Below are 25041 nucleotides of genomic sequence, written 5' to 3' on the forward strand. Positions count from 1 at the left end.
CAGTTGTCATCACCCCTGTCCTTTTCGCCTCCTCCTCATGCAACATCGCCTTTCCTCATTTGGCTTAAACAACTCAGTTACCTCTTCTCTGGAATTTGTTTTTCCCTGCCCTTCCCTCCCAAGTTCACATCTCCTTGTAAGTCTCCTGTCTAACAGACCCTTTGCAGTGCCTTCAACTACCAAGCTAGTAACTCCTGGCCACTCTTGCTCCGTGGAAAGAGATGCACTGTCCAGGGACAGAATGGGCTCATCAGAAAGCAAATGCTTCAGGGAGTTGAGACCGCTAATCCTGTTTCGTGTCCATTCTTCCTCAGTGTGAAGAAAGAGTCTATGGCACGATGCGTTCCCCTAAAGTCTGGCCCATCTTTCTGCTGCTGGAAAGCAGGACTTGGCTAACGCCTGTGCTGGGTACTACTGGAAAGAACTTCAAGCGTCATCATCTAATGTGAGCAAATGAACCTTCTCTTTCATTCCACAGAAATAGGCACCTCATTGCGGCAAATCATCGCTCTAATCAGAGGAGGTTCTTCTAAGGAGAGTACTTTGGCCCTCTCAAAGAACCTCTTCCTGCCCTTTCACGAGGAACGGAGCCCCTAAACCAAGTGTGAATTCAGGCAGATGAGGGAAAACCTCCGTGTTGTCTCTGGCAGTCGCTGCTTCCCAGTTCCTTTTTGCAACAAACACAGAAGCGCATGCCCTTCCTCAGGTTCCCTTCCTGCCAAGAGGGGAAAAGAAAGTCCTACAGTGCTTCATGGAGAAAGAGGAATGGGACAACCGGACATCACCAGTGGAGTTCCTCCTGCTGGCACTGCGTAATGTCCCCAAGCTTCAGATGCCTCTCTTTCTCCTCTCTCTCATCATCTACATGGGGACCATGTTTGTTAACATCCTCATTGTTGTGCTGCTGGTGCCAGATCAGCACCTTCACACTCCCATGTCAGTCTTCCTGGGGAATTTCTCCAGTGTGCAAATGTGCTGTACCTCCAGAATCCTGCCCAGGCTGCTGGCCAGCTTCCTAAGCAGGGACAGAGCCCTTTCTGCTCAAGGCTGCATGACACAACTCTTTTTCTTTGGTAGTTTTGCAGGTACTGAGTGTTATCTGCTGGCCACCACGTCCTCTGATCGGTACTTGGCCATATGTCAACCCCTGCTCTACGCAAGCCTCATGAACTGGAAGCTCTGTCTCCAGCTGGTGGCTGGCTCTTGGCTAGCAGGATTACTGATGTCTACCATAGTCACCAGGCTATTTTTCAAGTCACAGTGCTGTGGTCCCAATGCAAGTGATCATTTCTTCTGTGATTTTGCCCCATTGCTAGAGCTTGCCTGCAGTGACAGCACCGTGCTGAGACTGGTTACTTTCATCATCTGCTTTCTGGATGTAGTCTTCCCATTTGTATTCACATTGGCATCCTATATCTGCATCATAGCTGCGATCCTGAGGATCCCAGCCACCACGGGGAGGCAGAAGGCCTTCTCCACCTGCTCCTCTCACCTCATCGTGGTGACTCTTTTCTATGGTACCCTCATTGTTGTCTAGATGATTCCCAGAACAGCCTCACTGAGGCAGCTCAAGAAAGTGCTCTCCTTTTTCTACACCATCCTTACACCCATGGTCAATCCACTCCTCTACAGCCTGCGGACCAGGGAAGTCAAGGGGGCTCTTGGAAATGCACTCAGAAAAACTGTGGCCTGCATCGAGAGCTCATACTAGTTGTGATCCACCAGGAATAATCAGGTTGTGGTTGTGTCAAGTGTGGACAACTCGTAAGTGCATATTTTGTGTGCCAGGCATATCTTTACAAGTGCAGAATCTTGGGAGTGTTTGGGGAATGAGAAGTGGGAGAAGAGCATTTGTGTCTTAAAGAAGGATAGGTCCGGTGTTGAAGGGTGTAAAAACATTCCCTGCCTTTCTTCTTTCTTTCAAGTAGACACAACTGGGATGCTGCAAGCGGGAGCTGTTGAAATGCCACACCTGCCCAGGACTGGGAGAAAACTTACTCTAGACATGCTGATTTCTCTTCCGTTACCCAGCCAAGCTTGAGGGGTGGGATTGTTGCATGTCTGGGATTCCTTAGGGCATGTCCAGATTGGCAGTGAGAAGTGGGCAGCTGACTCAAGCCCTTCCACTGGGCATGTCTAAATGCGCGTAGATGAATCCCATCCCTCGTGTTCTCTACCCTTTCTAACAGAGGAAAACTGTGAAAGCTAGTCTGATAGGGTCAGCCCCTCAGGAAAAAAAGTAGATCTTTCCGCAGAAGAAAGATACACAAGCTGGGTCTCAGTTTCCCCATTTTTTAAACATAGAAATCATTACTTCCCCGTTCTTTCCTTCTCATAATCTGACCCCCCCCTCCCACAATGTCATTACTTATTTGTTTCCCACTGGCTGAGTTAGATATTGCAAACTGTGTCCTCCTATTTTCTTCTTTCTTGCAAAATAGAGCAAGGTGAGCTCATGGGACATGACTGAGCCCATCCAGCCCCAGCAGCGGGCTTTCCCCATTTCCTCGGCGGATGCATGTGCACAAGATGGAAATGTTTCCATCATGCTTGATTTGCGCAAGGGCCCTGACATACTCCCACAACACACTTATTCCACTTCCACCCACACACATCAACTCCTTCCCACTTCCAGGCTCAAATCATGGTTGCAAGAATTTGCTGCACTTCAGAAAAGGCCTGGAGCTTCGTGGATCTTCCTAGTGCTGATGGCGATCTTCCTGGCTCCCTCCAGATCTGATGGGGAGACTTCCTTCCTGTAACAAGGGCTTTATGACAAACTTTTATGAAGTGTTTGTCTTTCTGTGATTCTCATGTGTGGACAGAGTAAAGACAGAAAAGAAAGATGTGCACCAAAATGGATGCTGAGTGAAGTGCCAGTAAGAACCAGGTGAGATACCCCCATGGCTGTGGCTTCCTGGCAAGAAGTGTGTCCCGAGAAGGGATCCAAGCTCTGCCACTGTGGAGTGGGGAATCAGCAGTGTCCATGCCAGCTGGGGATGCAACCAGTGACTTTTCAAAGACCACCCTTCATCTGAACTGCTTTAGAGTTGTCCTTGAGGATGGGGTATGATGGCTTACATTGCAACTACTGATTGAACTGGCATTGCCCAGAGTGGCTATCACAGATGCAAACTGCTATGTTGCAGCTATTGAGATTTAGGCAGAGTCATGTTGGCGGGTTGTTTGTAGGTTGCTTTGTGTTGCTTTTTCTTCTTTTTTAGATACTGATCATCTTAGGGAAATCACCCAAGCACCTGAAGGATTGTTGAAGGTTTACTGCCAGAAGCCCCAGCCAATGTGCATCTCAAGAAATGAGATGCCAGAGGGCAAGGGGAGGATGGTTTGGGCACTGTCCTGGGATGTGGGAAACGGAAACATGCTCCCCTCTCCCTGACACCTTGCCCCCAGTGAGGGCTGTGAGGAACTCTGCCAACTAGAGTTCCTCTGAAGTCACAGGGGTGTCAGGTAACCTACATCTAACTGCAGCCAATGTGGTCCTGACAGCTCAGCATTGCAGTCTCCATTTGAGCCCAAGGAGTGGTTTCTTTTTGAACTAGAGAGGAGTAGTTTCTTTTTGAACCAAAGGTGGCCAACGGACCACCGTTAGTGAGAAGGCACGTGGAGGAGGAGGAGGTGAGGTAGGAGGCAAGAGGAGGCAAGAGCAGAAATCTGGAGGAGGTGTAGGAGGAGGCACCAGGAGACAATAAGAGGAAAGAGGAGGCAAGAAGAGGAGGAAGCAACAGGATGCAACAGTAGGAGGAAAAAGGAAGAGGAGGCAAGAGGGGAAAAAAGGGAGCTCAGGAGGCAACAGGAGGCAAAAAAAGGAGCAGGAGGAGGAGGAGAATGCACCAAGAGGCAAAAGGAGGCCGCAGGAGGAGGAGGAGGCAACAGGAGTCGCCTCTTGTTTCCTTATCCTCCTTTTGCCTCCTGTTGCCGCCTCCTCCTCCTCTTGCCTCATATTGTCTCCTCCTTCTGGTACCTCCTGTTGCTTCCTCCTGCTCCTCCTCCTCCTCAACCCCCTGTGCCTCCTCTTCCTCCTTCTGTTGCCTTCCCTTGCCTCCTCTTGCCTTCTTTTCCGCATCCTGTTCCTATTGCCTTTTGTTGCCCCAATGTTGCATCCTAGGCCTCTTCCTCCTTTTGGCTCCTCATGCCTCCTGTTGCCTCCTCCTCTCCTCCTCTCCTCCTCTTCCTCCTCCTTTTCTTCCTCCTCCACCTCCTCCTCCTCCCCCTTCTCTTATCCTCCTCTTCCTTTTCCCCTTCCTCCTCTTACGCTTCCTTCTCTTACTGTTGCCTCCTCTTGCCTCTTTTTGCCTCCTCCTCCTTCTCTTCCTCCTCTTGTGGCCTCCTGTTGCCCCACCATCCTGTTGCCCCTACTGCCTCCTCCTTCTCCTGCTCTTCTTGCCTTTTCCTCCTCATCATCCATTTCCTCTTGCCTCCTCTTTCCTCCCCTTCTTCCTCCTCCTCTTCCCTGCTCTGCCTCCTTTTACCTCCCTCTCTTTCTCCTGATGGTGCATCCTCTGGCCTCCAGCAGCCTCCTTTTCCTCCTCTTGCTCTTACCTCTTGTTCCTCATTGTTGCCTCCTCCTCTCCTCCACCTCCTTCTCCTCCACATTCTCCTCTTCATCCTGTTGTCTCCTCTTGCCACTTGCTTTGACCTTTCCTAATTCTCCTCCTCCTCCTCCTCTTCTTCCTCCTCTGCCTAGTACCTTCTGTGTCTTCCTCCTCCACCTTTTGCCTCCTGTTCCTTCCTCCTTCTTTTCCTCCTCTTCTTGCTTCCTTCTCTTGCCTCTACTTGCCTCCTCATTTTGTTGCCTCCTCCTGCTGTGTCCTCCTGTTACCACCTGTTGCCTCCTCCTTCCCTTCCTTCTCCTCTTCCTATTGCCTCCTCCCACTCCTTTTGCCTTCTGTTGCCTCCTCTTCCTCCTCTTGCCTCCTATTTCCATTTGTTGCCTCCTCCTCTCCTGCTCCTGGTGCCTCCTCTTGCCTCTTCCTCCTCCTCCTCCTCTTGTCCTCTCCTCTTCTCTCCATCTCCTTCTCCTCCTGCTTTTCCCTCCTCTTTTGTCCTCTTGCCACCTCCTCTTCCTCCTGTTGCCCTCTGTTTCCTTTTCCTCCTCCTGTTGCATCTGGGGACCTTCTCTTTTTCCTCCTTGTCCTCTTGCCTCAAGTGCCCGCCTCTTGCCTCCTTTTGCTTCCACCTCCTCCTCTTAACTCCATTGGCCTCCTGTTGCGTCTTCCTCCTCCTCCTCTTTCCTCCTCTTGTGTCCTTTACGTCCTGTTATGTCCATCTCCTTTTCCCTCCTCTTGCCTCCTTTTGCCCGCTCTTGCCTCTTATTCCCTCATTCTCCATTTGTGTCCCATTGCCTCCTCTTCCTGTTGACTCCTCCTCCTCCTTTGCTTGTGGCCTCCTGTTGACTCCTCCTCCTCCTGGTGCCTCCTCTTGCCTCCTGCTCTTTTTAATCCTGTTGCTTCTGTTGCATCCTTGTCCTCCTCTTGCCTCCTCCTTCTTCTGCTGCCTCCTCTTGCCTATTTCTTCTTTTGGAAGAGGCTGAGGTACTGAATGCCTTCTTCACCTCCTCTTTTACTACCAAGACCAGCCTTCAGGAATACCAGGTGCCAGAGATGAGGGGGCAAGTCTGGAGCCAGGCAGACATAGCCCTGCTGGAAGAGGATCAGGTCAGGGAATATTTATGCAAACTGGGCATACAGAAGTCCACGGGCCCTGATGGGATACACCCATGAGTGCTGAGGGAGCTGGCAGATGTCATTGCGAGGACACTCCCAAGAATCTTTTACCGTTCATTGAGATGGGGATGTGCCCGAAGAGTGGAAGAAATCAAATGTCACTGCTATTTTCAAGGAGGGCAAGAAGGAGGACCTGGGGAACAAGAGATGAGTCAGCCTCTCCTCGAGCCCTGGGAAGGTGATAGAGCAGCTAATCCTGGGAAATATTTCCAGGTACATTGTGCTGGTTTTGGCTGGGATGGAGTTAATTTTCTGCATAGCAGCCCGTATGGTGCCATGTTTGGGATTTGCGACCAACGCAGTGTTTATAATACACCAGTGTTGTAGCTATTTGCGGAAGAGTGCTTTCACAACATCAAGGCCTTCTCTCTTGCTCTCTCTTCCTCCCCAGCAACTAGGCTGGATCTCTTCACGAGGGAGGACCAGGGGACGTCATTTAGCAAGGCAAAGTTTTACACAGTGCGTTGGTGTCCATGTCCAGGTTTTGGTAGCGAGGAGGCTGCACGTGTGACCTGTGAGAGAAGACCAAGGGCTGCCTCCATGCCAGACAGGGCTGAGTCCAGCCAGCTCCAAAATAGACCCACCGCTGGCCAAAACTGAGCCCAGCAACAAAGCTGGTGGAACTGGTGTGAAAATGTATTTAAGAAGGGGCACAACTGCCAGACTGGAATAGGAGTTAGGGGGAAAACAAAGTGTGAGATACAGCCCTGCAAACACCATGGTCGGTGAAGAAGGAGGAGAAACACCTCATCGGTGGTCCAGGCACCAGAGCAGATATTCCCCTGCAGCCCATGGAGAATACCACAGCACAGCAGGTATTTTCCTGCAGCCTATGGAGAAGACCATGGTGGACAATGTAAGCCCTGCAGTCTGTGGAGGACCCAATGCTGGAGTAGTTGGGTAATTCCTGAAAGAACTGTGGCCTGTGGAGAGCCCAGAGTGGAGCAGGTTCATCTTGAAGGACTGTAGCCTGTAGGAGGGACCCCATGGGAAAAGTGGGAGAAGGAAGGAGCAGCAGGCAGGAAGTGTTCTGGACTGACCACAAGCCCATTCCCCATGGCCTAGCGCTGCTCAGAGGGGAGGAGGTAGAAGAGTTGGGAATAAAGGAGTGAAGCTGAGCTGGGGAAAAAAGGGTGGGCAGGAGGCCTTCCATGGGGAAGGAGATAAGGTCTTCCAACAGCCCCACACTTCTTCCACCCTCCGCCTTTGCAGTTACACGTGCCTGGCCGGCCCACCTGCTTTGCCACTGTCACGTTTGGACTGAAGTCCCACACACATTTTGGCATGCCCAGTGTAAGCTGGCCTCCACCCAAATCTGGAGCCCACCTGGCCATGGAGGCAGGGACAGGACAGGTCCCTCTGCCCAGGGCCAGGAACAGCTCTTCCCTGGGACCCTCCCCAAGGAATGCTCCTCATGTGTGTCAGCCTGTGGACTGGCAGGGGTGGAATTGGGACAAGGGCTGCTGGGGCAGGTCTGAAGTACCTCAGCTGGCAGAGCATTAGACTGAACATCCAAAGGTCCCTGGTTCAACCCTGGGCTGATACAGTGCTATCCTCGCTCAGTTTTTCGCAGAGCCTGCCTGCCGCCTTCCAGCCTACCCTGGCCCTCCTTGCTCCTTCACCTCTTGCCAGAGCACTGTCCCTGCACTGTAGCTGCAGGTCTGTGGGTTAGAAGGAGCCTTCCTCTTGCTCCACAAGACCCCAGCCTTCCCCTCAACAGGACTCTCCATTCAGTGCTTCTTTGGGGTGCTCTCCATCTGTCCCTCCTTCCCTGCTCCACAGCAATTGGCACCTTTCCTTTGTGGGGTCTCTGCAAAGACCTTGTCTCTCTCCTCTTTGTCATTCTTGATGGTGCACAGACTGCTCCCCTCCTCACACACATCCTGCACCTGGACCTCAGCTTGCAGACCAGAGCATACTGCCCATGGGGGAGGCCACTGTCCCCCCAGTCCCACGGAGAGGCACTCCCTGGAGCTGAGGCCTGAATGGCAGCATCCTCCCTCCAGAGGTCTGTCACAGCGAGACCTCTGATGTGCCAAGGACAGCTGGCAAAGCCGTGCCCAAATAGACTCACCCACCAGACTGCACTGGCTAGAGCAGCTGCAGCCCCTCACAGCCATCAGTCCCTGCACAGAGGAAGAAAGACCTGCTCATGAGCTCCAACAAGCTGCTGGGCTCCCCTCCTGCAACCTCTTGCTGCTGCAGAACCCTGCTCGCCCCTCAGGAACACAGTGACAGCTGTGACCCAGCACATCTCCCTCTGTCTCCAGTCTCAGCCTCTCCCCAGTCAGCCCAAAGAATGGCACATGCTGGACTACAGTCGCACAGCAACGTGCATGTTCTAACCCCGTGCAGTTCTGCTACGTCACAGCTGGCTCCTTAGGGATGCACCTGCAGAGGAGTTTGGCTTTTGTTGTGACTGAGCGCAAGTGAGAGGTGGTGAGAGGGAGAGACTGTCTGTCCAAGCACAGTTACTGTCTTGTCAGCTTTGAGCACGAGCTTGAACATGCTTGGCCGCAGGGGTAGTGCCTGCAGGATTATCACTGCTCCAGAAGAGTCCTTCTACGCCTTTCTTGAGCAAGAACGGGAGAGTCATTGCTGAGGATGGGTTTTGGGGTCATGTGTGCAAAGCAGAAGAGGTGAGCAGTCCATCCCCTTAACTCCACTCAACCACTCCAGAAATTCACAGGCACTGTGGTCTGCTTTTGATTCCCCCAAACCCTCTCTGCCAGTCAGGGGCTCAGCAGGGAAAAAATCTATGGTATGGCATTGGGCAACACAATTGTCAAAGCTGTGCCACCATGAGGACACCATCCCTGCATGTGGTCAAACCATCAGCCTTTGAGTTACCAGCTGAACACACTCACCCACCCTGCCACAGAGACCCCAGCCAGGGCTGTCCCAGGGCACTGCTTTGCTGCCAGGACAGTCATCAGCGCTGAAGGAATGGGAAGGTCCCTGAGCCCAACCCCCATGCCCAGCCCCATGGAGATGGAAGCCTGCTCTTCAAGTCACCTCCAGGGATGGTGGGGAACAGAGGGCTGCAGGGGGAGGCCTGGTGCCTGGAGGAGCGGGTATAAGATTTCTGCCACCACATCCCCTCCACGGCGTGCCCTGGGATGCCATCGGAGCCTGCGGGCACCTCACCCCAGGCAGGGCATTTCCCTCACCCTGTTGCACTGCTCCTGCTGTGGAGTTGGGGACAGGGGTGGCACAGAGGGGTGTTCCCCTGGGTGGCAGAGGAGGCTCAGGGGAAGGGGTTTTCTCCTCTCCATCGACGCATCCCGCAGTGGGCCAGAGCGTGGGAGCAGCACCTGCAGCAAGAGCCTCCTTCTGCCCCATTGCCCTGCAGAGGCGTTGAAGGGGCAGCACTCTGCAGTGCAGCCCTGTGCCAGGATCAGGCCCCAGCACAGAGGCAGTCCCAGCTTCCCCATCTCAGAAGGGTTCAAGTGCTGTTTTCTGCAGAGGGTCCCTGGGCACGCAGGGGACAACAGGACTGTGCTCGTCATAGACACATCACGGCAGGAGAGTGTCTCTCCTGCTGGCAGGTGTCAAGGGGATGTAGCTCAGTGGCAGAGCGCCTGCTTTGCATGTGGGAGGTCCTGGGTTCAATCCCCAGCATCTCCAGGGCTGCTTTTGCCCTGACTCCTCAGCCTCAGGCAGGTGCGGGCTGGAGCCCATGGAACAGCCCCTGGAGACTGGGCTCCTGGCAGAGCATGAGGAGAGGGAATCTCAGCCCGTGTGTCCCAGAAAGTGGCTCTGCACCCTGTGCTGGGGCAGTGGGGAGCAGAGCTGCACCCTCACCATTGTGGGAGGTAATCCGTGGGCCATGATCCCCCCTGGGGATGGCTGGGCTGTTTTGGGGTGAGCAGCAGGATTATTCCCCAGGGACCATGGGCTCTTGCAGCCCCACAGCCTGACCCCGAGCCTGCTGTCCCTCAGATGTGCCCCTTGCCTGCCACTGCGTCATCGTTCTCTGCTCCCCCTCATCAGCCTCAGGGAGGTGACCCAACACCTGGGCAGGCAAGCCCCAGCTCCGGGTCAAAGCCCTCAGAGACTTTTAATAAGAAGCAATATGGACGCACAGTGTAAAAGCGGGAATAAAAATAGAGGAAACTGCAGGTGGTTTCTGCTGCCCGTGGTAAAGGGAGATGTTTCCCTGGTGCTCACAGCTCTCCCAGCTGCACAGAGCTCTCCTCCCTCCTGGCTGCACCCAGCTGCACAGCAGGGATGGGCTCTCCTGGCCTGGGGCTCAGGGACTGTTGTGCACCAAGCTGTGGTGTCACAGCCTTTGTGTCCTCATGGGGATGTGCCACAGACACCTCTTCAGCATCATCATAGCCCATGCTCCCCAGGGACAGGGACGAGGTGTCTCCTGCAGCTCCAGGGAGCCCAGCACTTCTCCGGGAGCGCAGGCTGCCCCCTGCAAGCAGCAAGGCAGGACAGTGCAGTTGGCCCATGGGGTCTGTACATCACCTTCCTCCCTGCTCCTCACCACATTCGGCTCCTTCTCCCACCCACAGTCCCTCCAAGGAAAGCTCCCGCTGCAGGTTCCCTCTCCCCAGGAGGTTTGGGTGTCAGGACCATAGCGACAGGGGTGGCACCAGGGATGGCACCCCAGGAACCAGCAGCGCTATCTTTCCCTCTCACCTCCGAGTGCATCCCTGGAGCCTGCTCCCTCCTCTGGCACCCTGGGCATTTCCCAAGCTCCCTGCTCGGGAGCAGCACCCTCCCCAAAGTCAGGAACCTCCTTGGCATCATCATAGCCATCTGCTAGGTTGCCTCCAGGCACAACAAGAACATCTGAAAGGAGAGGGCAGGTGCTGACAGTGAGAAGATATGTCCTGCAGAGCAGAGGATAGGACGATGCACATGGAAACACAGGGTTGAGACACTGGTGTTGACAGCACCACAGGACACCCCCATGTCCTCCCCATCTCTCATGGTGACACTCCGTGACACCTCTGTCCATCACATGTCTACAGGGAGACCAACACCTTCCTGTCTCCATTACCTGGTGCTGATCTCAGACCATCGTCCTCCTCGGTGTCCCCAGGGTAAGGCTGCAGCTGGGTCAGGGACTCCTCTGCATTGGAGCCTGGAGAGATGCACAGCAGGTGTTATGGAGCGAGCCCCACTGACCTGTCTCATGGTCAGCGCTGCTGGGGAAGGGGGACCCACAGAGCTGGGACTGCATGAGGAGGAGGGCGGGGAATTTAACCGTCTCCCCCAGGACAAACACTGTCTCCAAGGTGCTCCCAGAGCTGCCCTAGGACAGCCCGTTCCCTCACTCCTCAGGTGTCACATGGGGTACAGGGGCAGGAAGAGAGGGGCTGTGCAGCTGGGACGGGCAAAGCTGGTGGGGAGAAAGCTCCTCTCCTGGACCTACACCCTGGATTCTCCCCCACAGAAAACACGGCCCCAGCGCTGCAGGGACCACAGTGTGGGGGGCTTCAGGGGATCATCTCTGGGTTGGGACCAGGTGAAAGGGTCCTGCAGATGTGCCTCCAGGGAGGACACACACCCACCTGAGCGACCAAACCTCGCCTGCTTCTCCCACACTGGGCTGTAACCGATCTCCTCGTACACGGCCTCGGGAAAGAGCTCCTGAGCTGTCTGGTAGCCTGGGGACAGAGGCAGGGCTGGCCCAGGGAGAGGCAGAGGGGTGATGGGATCCCACTGTGCTCCCCAGACCTGTTGCTTGGGCCAGCCCAGGACTGGTCTGACAGCGCAGCCCCACTGCACTCTCCAGGTACGGCTGCTGCATCTCCAGTGAGGGGAACGTTGCTGTGGAGATCATCTGGGGCAGCATCACCCTCGCATCATCCTTTCAGAGACAGCTCTCATGCCCCTCTGGCCCCTGGGACATGCCCCCTTGTCTGACCCTGGAGCAGCTCCCATGTTTCCTCTCCACCTGGAGCTGCTCCCTATCTGCCCCATGGGTCTACAGCAGGGCCCCTGCCCTGCCATGGGGTGGAGAGGGCTGGGCAGAGGGACAGGCTGGGGACCTGACACCTCGGAGATGGACCCAACTGCCCCACATGCCTGCTGTCATCTTCTGTTCCCCCAGAGCCCCTTCCAGCACTACCCAGAGCACTGCCAGCCTTGGCCGTCCCCAGCCTGCCATTTCTCTCCTTGCCCCAGTGCTAGCCCCCCATGCTTCTGGGCTCTCTCTAACCCTTGCTGCTGGTGCCCCATGGCCAGGCAGTCAATGGGGCGGTGCATGGCACAGGTGGCAGCACACAGTCTCATCCCCTCCAGCTCTGCCTGTGACCCTCACTGACACCCCACAGCACCCCACAGATCTTTCAGGAGACATGTCCACCTGGGACTGCTGTGGAAGGACCCACCTCTGCGTCCCGACCTGGCCCTTAGCACTTGCCCAGCCAGGAGGGCCAGGAGCAGGCAGAGGAGGGCCCCCAGGATGATGCAGATGATGACGGGCACAGAGACTCTCCTGCTGCTGGGCAAAGGGCCCCGAGTGGGACCTGTATAGGCAAGAACATGGAAGGGGCAGCACCAGGTGTGGGAGACGATGGGGCAGCACCAGCCCTGACTCCCATCACACAAGGCAACAGGGGGTGGAGGGTCCAGGGGTGACTGATGGGCAAGCTTCCACCCTGCAGAGTACATTCCAACCCTCCCCAACTCCACCGCCACCACCCCAGTGCCTCCTCCTGGGAGTTTCCCAGCCCAGCAAGGAGCACCTTCCATCCAGTTGTGGGTCACAGCCTGGCCCCAGGGATACCCAGCCTCAGGCAATAGGACCAGTTACCTGCTCGGGTTGGGGATGCTGCTGTCCTGGGTGGAGCTGCAGAGGAGGAAAAGGAGAGCTGGGCTGAGAGGGTGGGTGTGCAGGTATCGGGGAGCCTCTTCCCCAACAAACCGCGTGTGTGTCTGTAGATATCCCTGACACATCCCACCCAAATTGCCCCTCCAGTAGTGCCAGAAAGGGAGACCGGGACAGGGCCCAGGGCCTCTGCTCTGGGTGGCAGGCAGCCCAAGTGGGACAGGCTGCCCAGGGAATAGCTCTGGGGCTTTAGGGCCCCATGGGCAGTGCCCAGAGGACACCCAGTTCCACCCAGGCTGCTCCCTGCCTGGCACCAGGCTCCTGCACTCTGCAGGAACGCTCTTGCTCTTGGGAGGTCAGGGGCCATGCCAGGACCAATTGACAAAAGACCTTCCCCAGGTCCCTGCCAATACTCCAGCAAGGGGTCCCAGCCTTGCCGCTCACCTGAGCAGCGCACGGCAGCGTCTTCCTTATGCCGGCAAGCACCGCCATCCCCGGGCCGGGCCCAGCAGTCCTGCAGGGATGGCTCTGTCCCCCGGCACTCCACCTGCTCCAGCCAGATGGGGCCTTGCCCCATCCCAAATGCAGCCTCATTCAGGGCAGACACTGCAGGACCACAGCCCAGCTGCCTGCACGCCACCTCGGCATCCCGCATGTCCCAGGAGTCGTCGCACACCGTCCCCCACGAGCCACGGTGCCACACCTCCACTCTGCCCGAGCACCCGTCCTCGCCTCCCACGGCACGAATCTTCTCCCTGTCTGGAGAAGGCAAAGACCTCCCATGGCACTGAGACAGCAGGCAGAGCCCTGCCACACAAGAAGGGTACACAGAGGAGCAGCTCAATACCTGTGCAGCTCGTGGAGTTGGGGCATGGGGCCAATGGCTCCGGGGACATTTCTGGGCGTTCCCCTGAAGAAAGAAACCCTGAAGTGAAGGGGCTGGTGTGTGGGATGGTGCAGAAGAGAGCGAGGATGAGCTCTGCTTGTGCCTCCCTGTACCATCTTGGTCATGGCAGCAACTGATGCCCGGTCATTCAGGGGACACGCGCAGGACTGGGGGGACCCTGATTGTTCAGCCCCTTAAAGGTCCCTAGCTCACAGAGCAGCAGTACTGTGTCTATGGAAGGGAGGCTCTTCTGAAGCCTGTCTGATCTCTTCTGAGACCTCCCCTGGAGATATCTCTGCCTCCCCCAGGTGCTGCTGGCAACCTGGGTGACAACTGCTGCTGCACTTGTGTGGCTTTGGTCATGTTTGTGCCACCGGCAGCAGAAGGGTCTGACATGGAAAGGAATAGCCCCTCTACGTTTGGCTGTGCATAGAGGAAAGCAGGAGCTGGGGTGACACTGTGCCCAAGTGGCTCAGAGTTACCATTGCAGGTGAGGTGGATCTCGTCTCGCAGGTCTTCACATGACTGTGGATCCCAGGGAGTGGAGGGACACTGCCAGAAGGAGCTGGTTTTCTCCCCACACTGCACATTATCCAGCCACGCAGGGCCAGACACCTTGCCATAGGGCAGGCGTCTTTCCAGGGATCCTCCGTCCCCGCAGCCCAGCTCCTTGCATGCCAGCGACACCGTGCTGAGAGTCATCGAGTTGGAGCAAATGCTTCCCCACGTCCCGTTGTAGAAAACCTGCAGGCGCCCGGAGCAGCCGTCGCTGTTCTGCAGCCTGAGGGCCAGGAACTCTGGGAGGAAAGGCAGGAAGGGGGAAGAGGCTGGTGTGGGGCTGTGGGAGCCAGGACACCTCTGCACTCCCCAGGCCCTCAGCCAGGCAGGGGCAGGGCCAGCACGTGGCCCTTGCACCCGGGGGCAGAGAGAAGTCCCTGATGCACAGACACCCCTGCCCTTCCTGCTAACACTCGGGGACGGCTGAGCTCCCCAGGGACCCCCAGAGGGACTGAGGGTGCCCATGCATGGGTCTGCACAGGACAGCCCCAGGCAGGGGCTCACAGGCAGCCAGGGATAGCCTTGGCCACGCCCGGCTCTCCCCACGTCCCGACATCCCTGGCAGCAGTCTCCCACCGGAGCTGCCAGCACAGACCTGAGCAGATGACTCCCGCATCCTCTTTGTGCCCGCAGTCGTGCTGCCCCCAGGGCCTGGCAGGGCAGTCCCAGAGAGCAGCTTCGTCCCCAGAGCAGGTCACGCCATCCAGCCAGATCTGCCCAGAGCCTTCCCCAAACCGAGCAGAGCTGGCCGCCTCCACCGCCCCTCCACAGCCCAGCTGGTGGCAAACGACAGCAGCATCAGCCAGGTCCCAGTCGTCATCACAGATGGTCCCCCAGCTGCCCTGGTAGTAGATCTCCACTCTCCCGGCGCAGCGCCCAGACCCGTTCACCAGACGGACCCGCCGGCTCCCTGCAGTGGGGAGAAACCCCAGTGGCTGTCAGGGCATGGCTACCCACAGAACCCATCATCTGGGGGGCCCATGAAGCACTGCTCACCCCAGCAAATGACTCCCACGTCCTCTGCAACCCCTTCCGCCAGTGCACTCTCGGGCAGGGAGGTGTTGCAGAGGGTCAGCTTGGTCTCATTCCCTGTGCACCGGACCCCTCGCAGCCCTACGGGGCCCGTCCCTCGCTCAGCCTTTGGGGGGTTGTAGGCTGCCGCTGCCTGTCCGCACTGCAGCTGCCGGCACACCACGTTGGCCTCCTGCACGTCCCACTGGTCATCCAGGACTCTGCCCCACGTCCCGCGCTGAAAGATCTCCACTCGCCCGTCGCACCGGCTCCCTCCACCCACCAGCCGCAGGGATGCAAAGCTGGCTGAGCCTGGGGAGAGCAGAGATGCCACAGCCATCGGCAGCACTGGGGAGCATGGCACCCTTCAGGGAGGAGGGCAAGGGGGACTTTTCCAACCAAACAGGACAAGTCTGAGCCTTGTGCTGACAAGAGGAGAGGGCAAGGCCCGTGCCTGCTCTCCAGCTCACACCCAGCTCTGCTGCTGCTGGGGGCACCCAGGCAGCTCCTGCTCCTGCCTGGGTGGTGGGATGAGGCTCTGCAGGGCTCTCTGTGGGGATGGCATGCGGTTGTCTGCAGCCAGAGGGATGGAGCAGAGCCCCGCAGCCCTGTCCTGGGCTCATCCCACAGGAAAGAAACACAGGAGCACAGGCCTGGCAGTGGCGCATGGGCCTAAGCCTCTGACCTGAGGGCAGGTGCCTGCCTCCATTCAGTCCTCAGCTCTCCCACAGCAGAGCGGTCAGCCTGAGCAGGCAAAGCCCTCCAGAAGGCTCCTGGAGATGCAAGGCTTTCTCCAGGGAGAAATTCAGCCTGGTACTGCCATGGGACCCCTGCTTTGGGTGGCCATGTCACACACAAGGGGCAAAGGGATTCAATGCTGCATTTTCCTGGCGCTCACCTGAACAAATGACAGCGGCGTTGTTCCCATGGGAGCACGGTGAGGCCCCCAGGGTGATCACTGGGCACTGTCCCAGGTGGACTTCAGTCCCGTCACAGTGGAACGAGTCTCTCCAGACTGGTCCGAGTCCTCTCCCAAAATGCCCTCCTCCAGGAAGGGACTCGGCAAACCCGCAGTTGAGTTGACGACAGAGAACGTGGGCATCCGAGAGATCCCAGCGGGAGGCACAGAGGGTCCCCCAGGTCCCCAGCACCTGGACCTCCACCCTCCCCGCACACGCCGTGCTTCCGTTCACCAGCCTGAAGCCTGTGTACTCTGGGGACAGAGGAGTATGGCTGAGGGTGGATTGGTGCTCTTGTACCCTCAGAAGCTGGCGGAGAGGCCAGAGGCACAGCATGCCTTTCTTCTCCCTCTGCACTATTTTCATGCTGCAGACAACCCATCAGCCCTCCTGTCCTCACACCTAGCCCAGCACAGTCCTTGCTCTCTTCCCCGACCCCCACCACATCCCCGGTGTTCAACACCCCACCCTGAGTCCTTACGTGTGCAGGTGACAGCAGCGCTGCTCATGTGGGTGCAGGGCTGGTCCCTGCGGGACCCCCTGGGGCAGGAGATGAGGAGGGATTCATTCCCCACACACTGCAGCTCTCCATCCCAGATGGGACCAACCCCTTCTCCAAAGTGAGCTGTCCCAGCAACAGGCAGGGCCACACCACACTGCAGCTCCCTGCAGACCACGTCAGCAGCTTTGGGACTAAATTGGGAGTCACAGACAGTTTTCCACTGGTCCCCATCATGGATCTCCACTCGTCCTGAGCAGTGGCTCTTCCCTTCTACCAGCCGGACAAAGCCTGGGAAAATCAAAATCACTGAGATCTCTCTGGCAGTTAAATGCCCACGTTCCCACGTCACCTCCAAGCAAGCCATGGCCAAATGGCCCCTTGCACATCCCAGAGCAAGCTGTTGGGGGAGTGTTGGTGACACAAAGACATCCAGGCCCCCCTGCACCCCTTCTCTACACCATCACAGCACTCAAGGGTATGTGTCTATTGCAGACCCACAGCAGAGCCTGCAGACCATGTTGGCAAATTTGGGATCAAAGTGTGAGTGGCAGACAGTTTTCCAAGCGTCCCCGTCATGGAACACTGTACATCCTTAGTAGGGCTATTCCCTCTGACCAGCCAGACAGATTCTGGAGCAAACACAGACCCCTGAGAGTTCTGTCAACCCTCTGGCAGTCCCCTGATCATGTCCCATCTGATCTCCACAGTGGTCAAAGGCAAAAAGCCCCATGACCATACCAGCTGCTCTCAGGGGGTACTGATGGCACAAAAACATTGTTCCCCCCCCGCTGCTCCTCAGACACCAGCACAGCCCTTGTGGGCTTGCTTCTATCCCAAACTCACAGCCACAGGAATCTCTCAGACAAACTGCTGCTACCCCAGAGACCTTGGGCTACCCAACGCTGGTCCCTGGGAACTGCAGCACCCAGAGAACTTGCAGTCCAGGGAAATGGTCCCAGGTGCTGTTGGCTGCTGCAGGCTGCTCTGCCCCACCAAGCTCAGGGCCCAGCGTGAGGAACTCCTTGGTGCCACCCGAAATGCACCCTGTTCCAGGGGGGTCTTGGGCCGTTGGGGTGCTGCTGGTAGATGAGACATGTCACAGGGCAAAGGTACAGTTAGGCTGTACCTGTGGTCAGTGTCTATGCCAGCCTCCCGCTCTGGCACCTGCCGGGAAAGAGGTCCTCAGGCATGACCAGAGTGCACTGCTGGGCACGCATGTCCATGGCCAACAGCTGGGCAGAGGGCGGTGAGTGGACAGAAGAGCAACCCTGGGTTTACACGGGGTCTCAGTGCAAGGGCAGGTACAGAGGAGAGCCAGTAAAGTGCTGGAAAACCCAAAAGCGCAAGGCAGCCAGAGGCTGGGACAGACATGAGAGGCTGGGCAGCGAGGCAGCACTCCTGGACGGGCTTTTGTCCCCCTGGACACACTCTTGTGGGGTGACCCTGGGGAAGGAATGAGGTGCCACGTGCCAGCCTGTTCCTCTGCCCAAGCCCAGCACTCCTCCTCTCCAAGCAGTACCTTTGCTTATGCCAAGGGACCCTTGCCTGCCAGGGGCACAACCCAAAATTCCTCATCCATCTCATGCCCTTCCCCGAGGCTGTGGGTGGCTGCATGAGTCACTCTTGGTGCCTCTGGCATGGGGGACCTGGCCCTGACTGCTGCCAGAATGGTCCTGGGTGAAAGGGAGGAGAAAGATGGGAACCAACAGACACATCAGGGCAGGGCAGAGGGATTCATCTGAGCCACCTTGGGGGCCAGGCAGTGTAGGGGCACCCAGGGGCAGGTTCTCACTGTGCTTTCCCCAGGGACCGAGGACACCAGCAATGACAGTCCCAGCTCGGCAGTTCAACCAGCCACACCGGGCCCTGCTCTGGCGTTAGCCTGTTGCTCCCTGAGGGCACAACCAGGTCCCTTGCCCTGTCCCAGACCCAAAGTTGGAAACCAGGCTGTCCCCTTACCTGAACACATCACTCCAGCGTCCTCAGCATGACCACAGTTATGTTCACCCCATCCTCTGTGTGGGCAGTCAGACAGGGCAGACTCGGTGCCATTACAGCCAACATTATCAAGCCAAATGGGGCCAGATCCTGGCCCAAAGCCTCCATGCTGAGGAGCACCAATAGCAGACCCACAGTCCAGCTGCTTACAAACCACTGCAGCATCCTGCATGTCCCAGTAGTCACCACACACAGTCCCCCACTGGCCCTGTTGTTTCACCTCCACTCTCCCAGCACAGTGGTTGTCGCCGTCCACCAGCCTCACGTCCACAGCCCCTTCAAACACTGACACAGGACCAGTCAGGACAGTGCCGAGCTCCAGCACTGTGCGTTTGGGGGAACCCCTGCTTGGGTGGAGTCTGAGGTGCCAGGGTGGGAGCCCACTGCCCTCCAGGCTGTCCCCAGGGCAGTGCAGGGCTCCCTTCTATCCCCACGGACTGTACAAGGCTGGGGATGCCCAGTTCTAACCCTGCTGGGTCATTTGGGGCCCCACAGACTTTGGCACTTCCTTCCACCCCAATGGTCCCCTGCAAACTGACCCCCAGCTCATACACACCCAGGGCACCCACTCCTCCCCAGCCAGCACCCTGAGAAGAGACCTGCCCCCACCACGGCTCCCCCAAGCACACACTGCTGCTTCTGCCCAGGTCCTGAGCTCCCCTGGACCACAGCCTGCCCTGGGCATCTCCCAGCTCATCCTCCACCCTCACGCCTTTCTGTGTCCCCTGTGGTGAAAGAGGATGATGCCAGTGAGCCCTCCCAACCCATGCCCCCTCCTTGTCCTCGGGCATCAGCCCAGCCCTGCCCTTCTCTAGGATGCCCCAGGAAGGTCACCTCTCTGCCAGCCTGTGGGAACAGGTACCCCAGTTCCCTTGTCTCCACAGGCACAACCTGCCCCCCCTCAGGCTGGAGCTCACCCAGTGTTCAACACCCACCCTGAGTCCTTACGTGTGCAGGTGACAGCAGCGCTGTTCATGTAGGTGCAGTGCTGGTCCTTGTGGGACCCCCTGGGGCAGGAGATGAGGAGGGATTCATTCCCCACACACTGCAGCTCTCCATCCCACATTGGACCCACCCCATCTCCAAAGTGAGCTGCCCCAGCGACAGGCAGGGCCACCCCACACTGCAGCTCCCTGCAGACCACGTCAGCAGCTTTGGGACCAAAGTGTGAGTCACAGACAGTTTTCCACTGGTCCCCATCATGGATCTCCACAAGTCCTGAGCATCGGCTCGTCCCTTCTACCAGCCGGACAAACCCTGGAACAAACAAAGTAACTGGAGTTCCCAGAATCCTCTGACAGATACATGACCACATCCTGCATCACCTCCAAGCAAGCCATGACCAAACCACCCACTGAACATCCCAGAGGAAGCTCTTGAAGGACTCTTGGTGACACAAACACACCCGGCCCCCCTGCACCCCTTCTCTACACCATCACAGCACTCAAGGGGATGTGTCTGTTGCAGCACCAGGCACTGCTCAGACAATCTGCTGCTGCACAAGGAGCCCTGTGCTGCCCGGTGTGTTCCCACCAGCACTGCAGTGGTGTGCGCAGTTCGGGTCCAGGAGAACTGGCCCAGATGATAATGACTGCTGCAGCCTGCTCAGCCCCTGCAGAGCTTGCGACCAGGCAGGACCATCACCTTCATGCAGCCAGAAATGCACCCTGCTCCCAGGGCTGTTCTGGGGTGTTGGGAGGTTGCTGTTAGGGGGAGATGTCACAGAGAGCAGAAATGCTGCAGCTGTTACCATGGCTGGTGCCTGTCCAGCCCTCTCCGATGCCTGCTCGGAGGGGGTGTCCTCAGCCAGGCACACAGGGCTCTGTCCACAGGTGCACAGGTCCCAAGCCAACATCCAGGCAGAGGGACAGGAGACCTGCATGTCCCCCTGGGCTCATGCTGGCTCAAAGGATAACAGCAGGCACAGACGAGAGTCAGAAAGTGCTGCCAAAGCCTCTGTTTCATGGGGCAGTGTGGGGAACCATGGGCAGGCAGGAGAGGCTGGGCAGCAGGTCAGCACTGCCTGCATGGGCCTGTGTCCCCGTAGGGATGTCACAGCCCCAGGGACGTCCCAGTACCAGCCTGTGCATGCAGTGATGCAGAAGGGAGAAGCCAGAGTCAAGCAGCGGCCAAGGTCCCAAGCCTTGCAGGAGCTGGCTGGACCACACAGCCGAGCCCTGGGGACAGGCAGTGAAAGGGCTGTGTGCCACCCTGCTCCTCTCCCAGGGCCCAGCACTCATGCTCTCTGAAAAGCCCTTTTGATTCACTTGAGGTACTCATGCCTGTGAAGGGCAATGACCCAGGGGACCAGCCATCTCATGCCCTTCCTCCAAGGTGTGCAGTGCCAAGCAAGTCCCCCTGGTTTCTCCAGCACAGGGACCCTGAGCGTTGTTGTCTGGGAACTGGCAGACTGGCTGGAGACCAGTGGGGATCAGTGGACACCCCAGGGCAGGGATGGAGGATTCATCTGCAGCCCAAGACACTGACTGAAGAGGGGCTGAGACACTGCGGCAGGGTTAGTTCAGCCTGGGCTAGGCTCCCTCTGGGCTTTTCCCAGGCACTGAGAACACCAGCAATGACAGTCCCAGCTCAGCAGTGTGACCGACCACATTGGGCAGTGCTGTAGTGCCCACTTGTTGCTCCCTGAGGACACATGCAAGGTGTCTTCCCCCGTCACAACCCCAGAGGTGGGGAACAGGCTGTCCCCTTACCTGAACACATCACTCCAGCATCACGAGCATGACTGCAGCTATGTTCACCCCATGCTCTGTGTGGGCAGTCAGACAGGGCAGACTCGGTGCCATTGCAGCTAACGTTATCCATCCAAATGGGGCCTGATCCTGGCCCAAAGTATCCATACTGAGGAGATCCAACAGCAGACCCACAGTCCAGCTGCTTACAAACCACTGCTGCATCATTCAAGCTCCAATAGTCACCACACACGGTCCCCCACTGGCCCTGTTGTTTCACCTCCACTCTCCCAGCACAGTCGTTGTCGCCATTCACCAGCCTCACCTCTGCTGCCCCTGCAAACACCAACATGGCACCGGTCAGAAGAGCTCCAAGCAGCAGCACTGCAGGTCTGGGGGAACCCCCTGCCCAGGCCATGTCAGAGGTGCCAGGGTGGGACCCCTCTCCCCTCCAGGCTGTCCCCAGTGCGGCACGGGGATCCCTTCTGTCCCCATGGGCTGTTCAAGGCTGGGGGTGTGCAGGTCTGGCCCTGCTGGGTCATTCGCCATCCCACCGCACAAGGCACCTTCTCCCACCCCAACGGCCACCTGCCCCCTGCCCACGCACACCTGCACACTGTGCCCAGCCCTGCACAGGGCACCCGCTCTTCCCCAGCCCAGCACCCCCTGAACAGCCCCGTGTACACAGCCCTGCAGCTTCCCATGCAAACCACCTGCCCTGCCACCATCCAAACCCACCCGCACCCCCAGGGCTTTCCCTGTTCCCACCAAGACCATTCCAGTGATCCCCACACCCACATCCCCTCCTCGCCCCAGGTGTCGGCCCAGCCCTGCACTGGGACAGGCCCCCCAGGAAGGATGTCTCTCGACGCAGATGCCCCCGTCCCCTTCTCTCTGCGGGGCACAAACTGCCCTCATGGGCTCAGGGCTCCCCGGGAACAAGGGGGCAGTGAGCAGCACACAAAGCCTCTGGGGTACCCCAGGGGCTGGCAGTGCCCTGGGGATCTCTGCCTGCTGCCATCCCCAGCTAGGCCACCACCGGCTCCAGAGGCACAGTGCTGGGGAACGGGGGGTCCCCAAAGGCTACCCCAGGACAGGGTGTCTCTGCGTCCAGCCAGGCACAGGCTGCCCCAAACAACGGAGCCCTGGAAAAGGACACGCTCTCTCCCACCCAGACAGGCAGGCACAGGCTCCATGGGCTTGAGCACCTTCTGGCCCTCACCTCAGTAGCACCTGCAAAGAAACCCCATTCCCGGACACATCCCGATGGCCATGCTGCTACCCGCTGGGCCTGGGCTGGGGGACAATGGAACTGGCACTTACCGCTGCACAGCTGTACCCAGAGGAGCAGCCCCAGCATCCAAGGGGACAGGACTCCCTCTGTGCCCATCCTGAGCCTCCTGCCCTGCCAGCACATCCCTGCTCTGCCACACTCCCTGCCACGGCTCCTGGGGACTCCTGGGGACAATGACGACAGCAGGGCAATATATCTCTGCAGATGCCAGCCCAGCTACAGGACGAGCCAATCAAAGCAGCAGGGCCTTTCTCGACATTATCGGGAGCTATCTCCCCTCCGACACAGCCCGGCCCTCCAATGAACTTCTCCAGCGCCATTCATGACCATATATGAGAGACAGCTCTGCTACAGGTGTCACGTCACTTTGGTGGGGGGCCGTCACAGGACAGGGCTGCTTGTGTGGGGGTAAATGGATTTTTCACCCCCTCAACCCTGCTTTCTCAACCAGGAGCACTGAGCATCTCCTATGCCAGGCACAGCCAAGAGCCCAAGGTGAGAGTGTCCAGCCACCCTCGTGCCGTGGGAAGCACAGGGCTGGGGCTGCGCCGGAGGCTGTGTCAGGAAGGGAGGGAAACAGCCCCTGTCCCTGCTACAGACCCCGCTGTGCTGGGAGCAGCAGCTGGGAAAGGGCCTTAGCCCAGGCCAGAGCCCCGTCCCAGGAGTGCTGGCTCACCCTTCCTTCCCTGGAGAGCCCCATGGAAGGTCCCTCGCAGGAGCCGGAGCTGGGACATGTCCCTGCCCTGGCAGCAGACGTGCAGCCCAGAGGCTCAGACAGATCCCTGACTGTCAGCGTGTCACCGAGGGGCCGTTATTCCCCGCGGGCGCATCGGGAGCTCCAGCCTGCAGGTGCACAAACCACAGCCCACGTGGCCTCGCAGCACTCCCCACGCTCCCCCCGCAGCGCCCAGGCAGGAAGTCTGTGGTTTCCTCCTGGCGCCGTGCCCAGGCACATCCCTGCGGGGTCCCCGAGCCACCCCCACCCCGACTGCTCCAGCCAGGGCTGCAGGGGCTGCTCCTTCGGCCTCGCAGGCATGGGGCCGGGCAGCTCCTGTCCTCCGTGAAGCCCTTGTGACAGCACACGGTCGCTCTGCACCGAGCCCCACAGCCATGGGGTGCCATCGGTGATGTCACCACTGCCACTGCTGTGTGCTCATGGGTTATCCTGATGGTGACCTCACACCCTCCTACTGCTGGCACTTTTTGTGCATGCGTTACAGTGTCACACATGTGTGTGCAGTGTATGGACTTCTGATGATGATGGTTCTTCCAAAAAGCTGTATTTGGTCATTGTCAAAATATTGTTTTGGTGACATCAGAAGCACCTACAGAAGCTATGTGCCAGCTTCTGGCCTACCAGCTACTCAGGCAGCAGTGACATCACAAGCTCATGCACAGCCCCTGGCCTATCTGCTACTCAGCCACAGAGGATGTCATAGCATCTACCTCTGATATTGGCCTGCTCCTGGCCTATCGGCCATTCAGGCACCAATGACCTCAAAACCACCTACAGAATCTATGGGCCTGCTCCTGCCATACCAGCTACTCAGGCAGCAGTGACATTAGAAGAAGCACCTACACATGCCATGGGCCAACCCCAGGCCTATGAGCTACTCAGACATGACATGAGACACATCAAAGACCAGAGACGACCATCCCCAATCCCAAATCCTTGGTGTCCCTCAAGGACCAGAGAACCCCAAGACCTTGGTGTCCCTCAAACCCCAAACCACAAGACCTTGGTGTCCTTTAGGGACCATCAATGACTACCCCAAACCCCAAGACCTTGATGTCCCTCAAACCTCAAGACCTTGCTGTCCCTCAAATACCAGAGATCATCTTCCCCATTCCCCCCATTCCCGACATGTTGGGGGGGTGCTGGTGGCCTATCTCAGCACTTCGTTTCTGCACTACCCCCACCAGAGAGGACCACAGGCTGTCCCACTGCTGGGGGGCTTAATTCACCCTGGGCTTTAATTGCCCCCACCTGAAAAACCCCAGCAGCAAGAAGGCCTGTGGCCACAAGATCAAGTGGTGGGCCTGGCAGCTCCGTCAGCCCCCCCCGCAGTGGGGGGACCTCCCCAGCCAGGTAGGGTGGGGTGTCCCCCTCTTCTACCCCCATGTTTGTACCCCCATTTATAGCCCCCCCATTTATTGCCCCCCATTTTTAGCCCCCCTATTTATTGCCCCCCCTTTTTAGCCCCTCATTTTTCATCCCCAATTATAACCCCCTCATTTATCACCCTGATTTATACCCCCCAAATTATAGCCCCTGTTTATCCCCCCCATATATACCCCCTGTTTATACCCACCATCTATTACCCTCCCCATATATATCCTCCTATATACCCCCATATATACCTCTCCCTCTATATTGTCTATATACCTCCATATACACCCCTCCCCATATACACCCCTCCCCATATGGACCACTTCCCATAAATACCTCCCCCATTTATAACCCCGATTTACAACCCCCTTTTTAACCCCCCCATTTAAACCCCCATTTACACCCCTCCCCATATATCCCTCCTATGTACCCCTCCCCATAAATACCACCCATTTATACCCCCCTTTTTAACCCCCCATTTATAACCCTATTTACAACC

The 25041-nt window shown here is 57.7% G+C and overlaps 2 protein-coding genes and 1 non-coding gene across 3 annotated transcripts in view; 2 read left to right on the plus strand and 1 right to left on the minus strand.

Annotated features, from left to right (window-relative positions):
• Positions 1–751: 751 nt before the first annotated feature.
• Positions 752–1711, plus strand: LOC142403567 (olfactory receptor 9G19-like). Its single transcript, XM_075489814.1, is given in 1 exon segment — positions 752–1711. A coding segment is annotated over 1 exon segment (960 nt).
• Positions 1712–9299: 7588 nt separating this feature from the next.
• Positions 9300–9371, plus strand: TRNAA-UGC (transfer RNA alanine (anticodon UGC)). Its single transcript has one exon. It is a non-coding gene; the product is annotated as a tRNA-Ala (tRNA).
• Positions 9372–11129: 1758 nt separating this feature from the next.
• The window catches only part of LOC142403568 (scavenger receptor cysteine-rich domain-containing group B protein-like), a 138552-nt gene continuing 124640 nt past the window's right edge, over positions 11130–25041 (minus strand). The window contains exons 7-11 of the mRNA XM_075489815.1: positions 18410–18733; positions 14574–14888; positions 13903–14217; positions 11472–11531; positions 11130–11305 (exon numbers count right to left, since the gene is read on the minus strand). Of these exons, the coding sequence (XP_075345930.1) occupies positions 11130–11305; positions 11472–11531; positions 13903–14217; positions 14574–14888; positions 18410–18733 (1190 nt within the window). The remainder of the gene's footprint in view (positions 11306–11471; positions 11532–13902; positions 14218–14573; positions 14889–18409; positions 18734–25041) is intronic.

This window comes from Mycteria americana, unplaced genomic scaffold (assembly GCF_035582795.1).
Source record: "Mycteria americana isolate JAX WOST 10 ecotype Jacksonville Zoo and Gardens unplaced genomic scaffold, USCA_MyAme_1.0 Scaffold_39, whole genome shotgun sequence".
Taxonomy (NCBI): Eukaryota; Metazoa; Chordata; class Aves; order Ciconiiformes; family Ciconiidae; genus Mycteria; species Mycteria americana.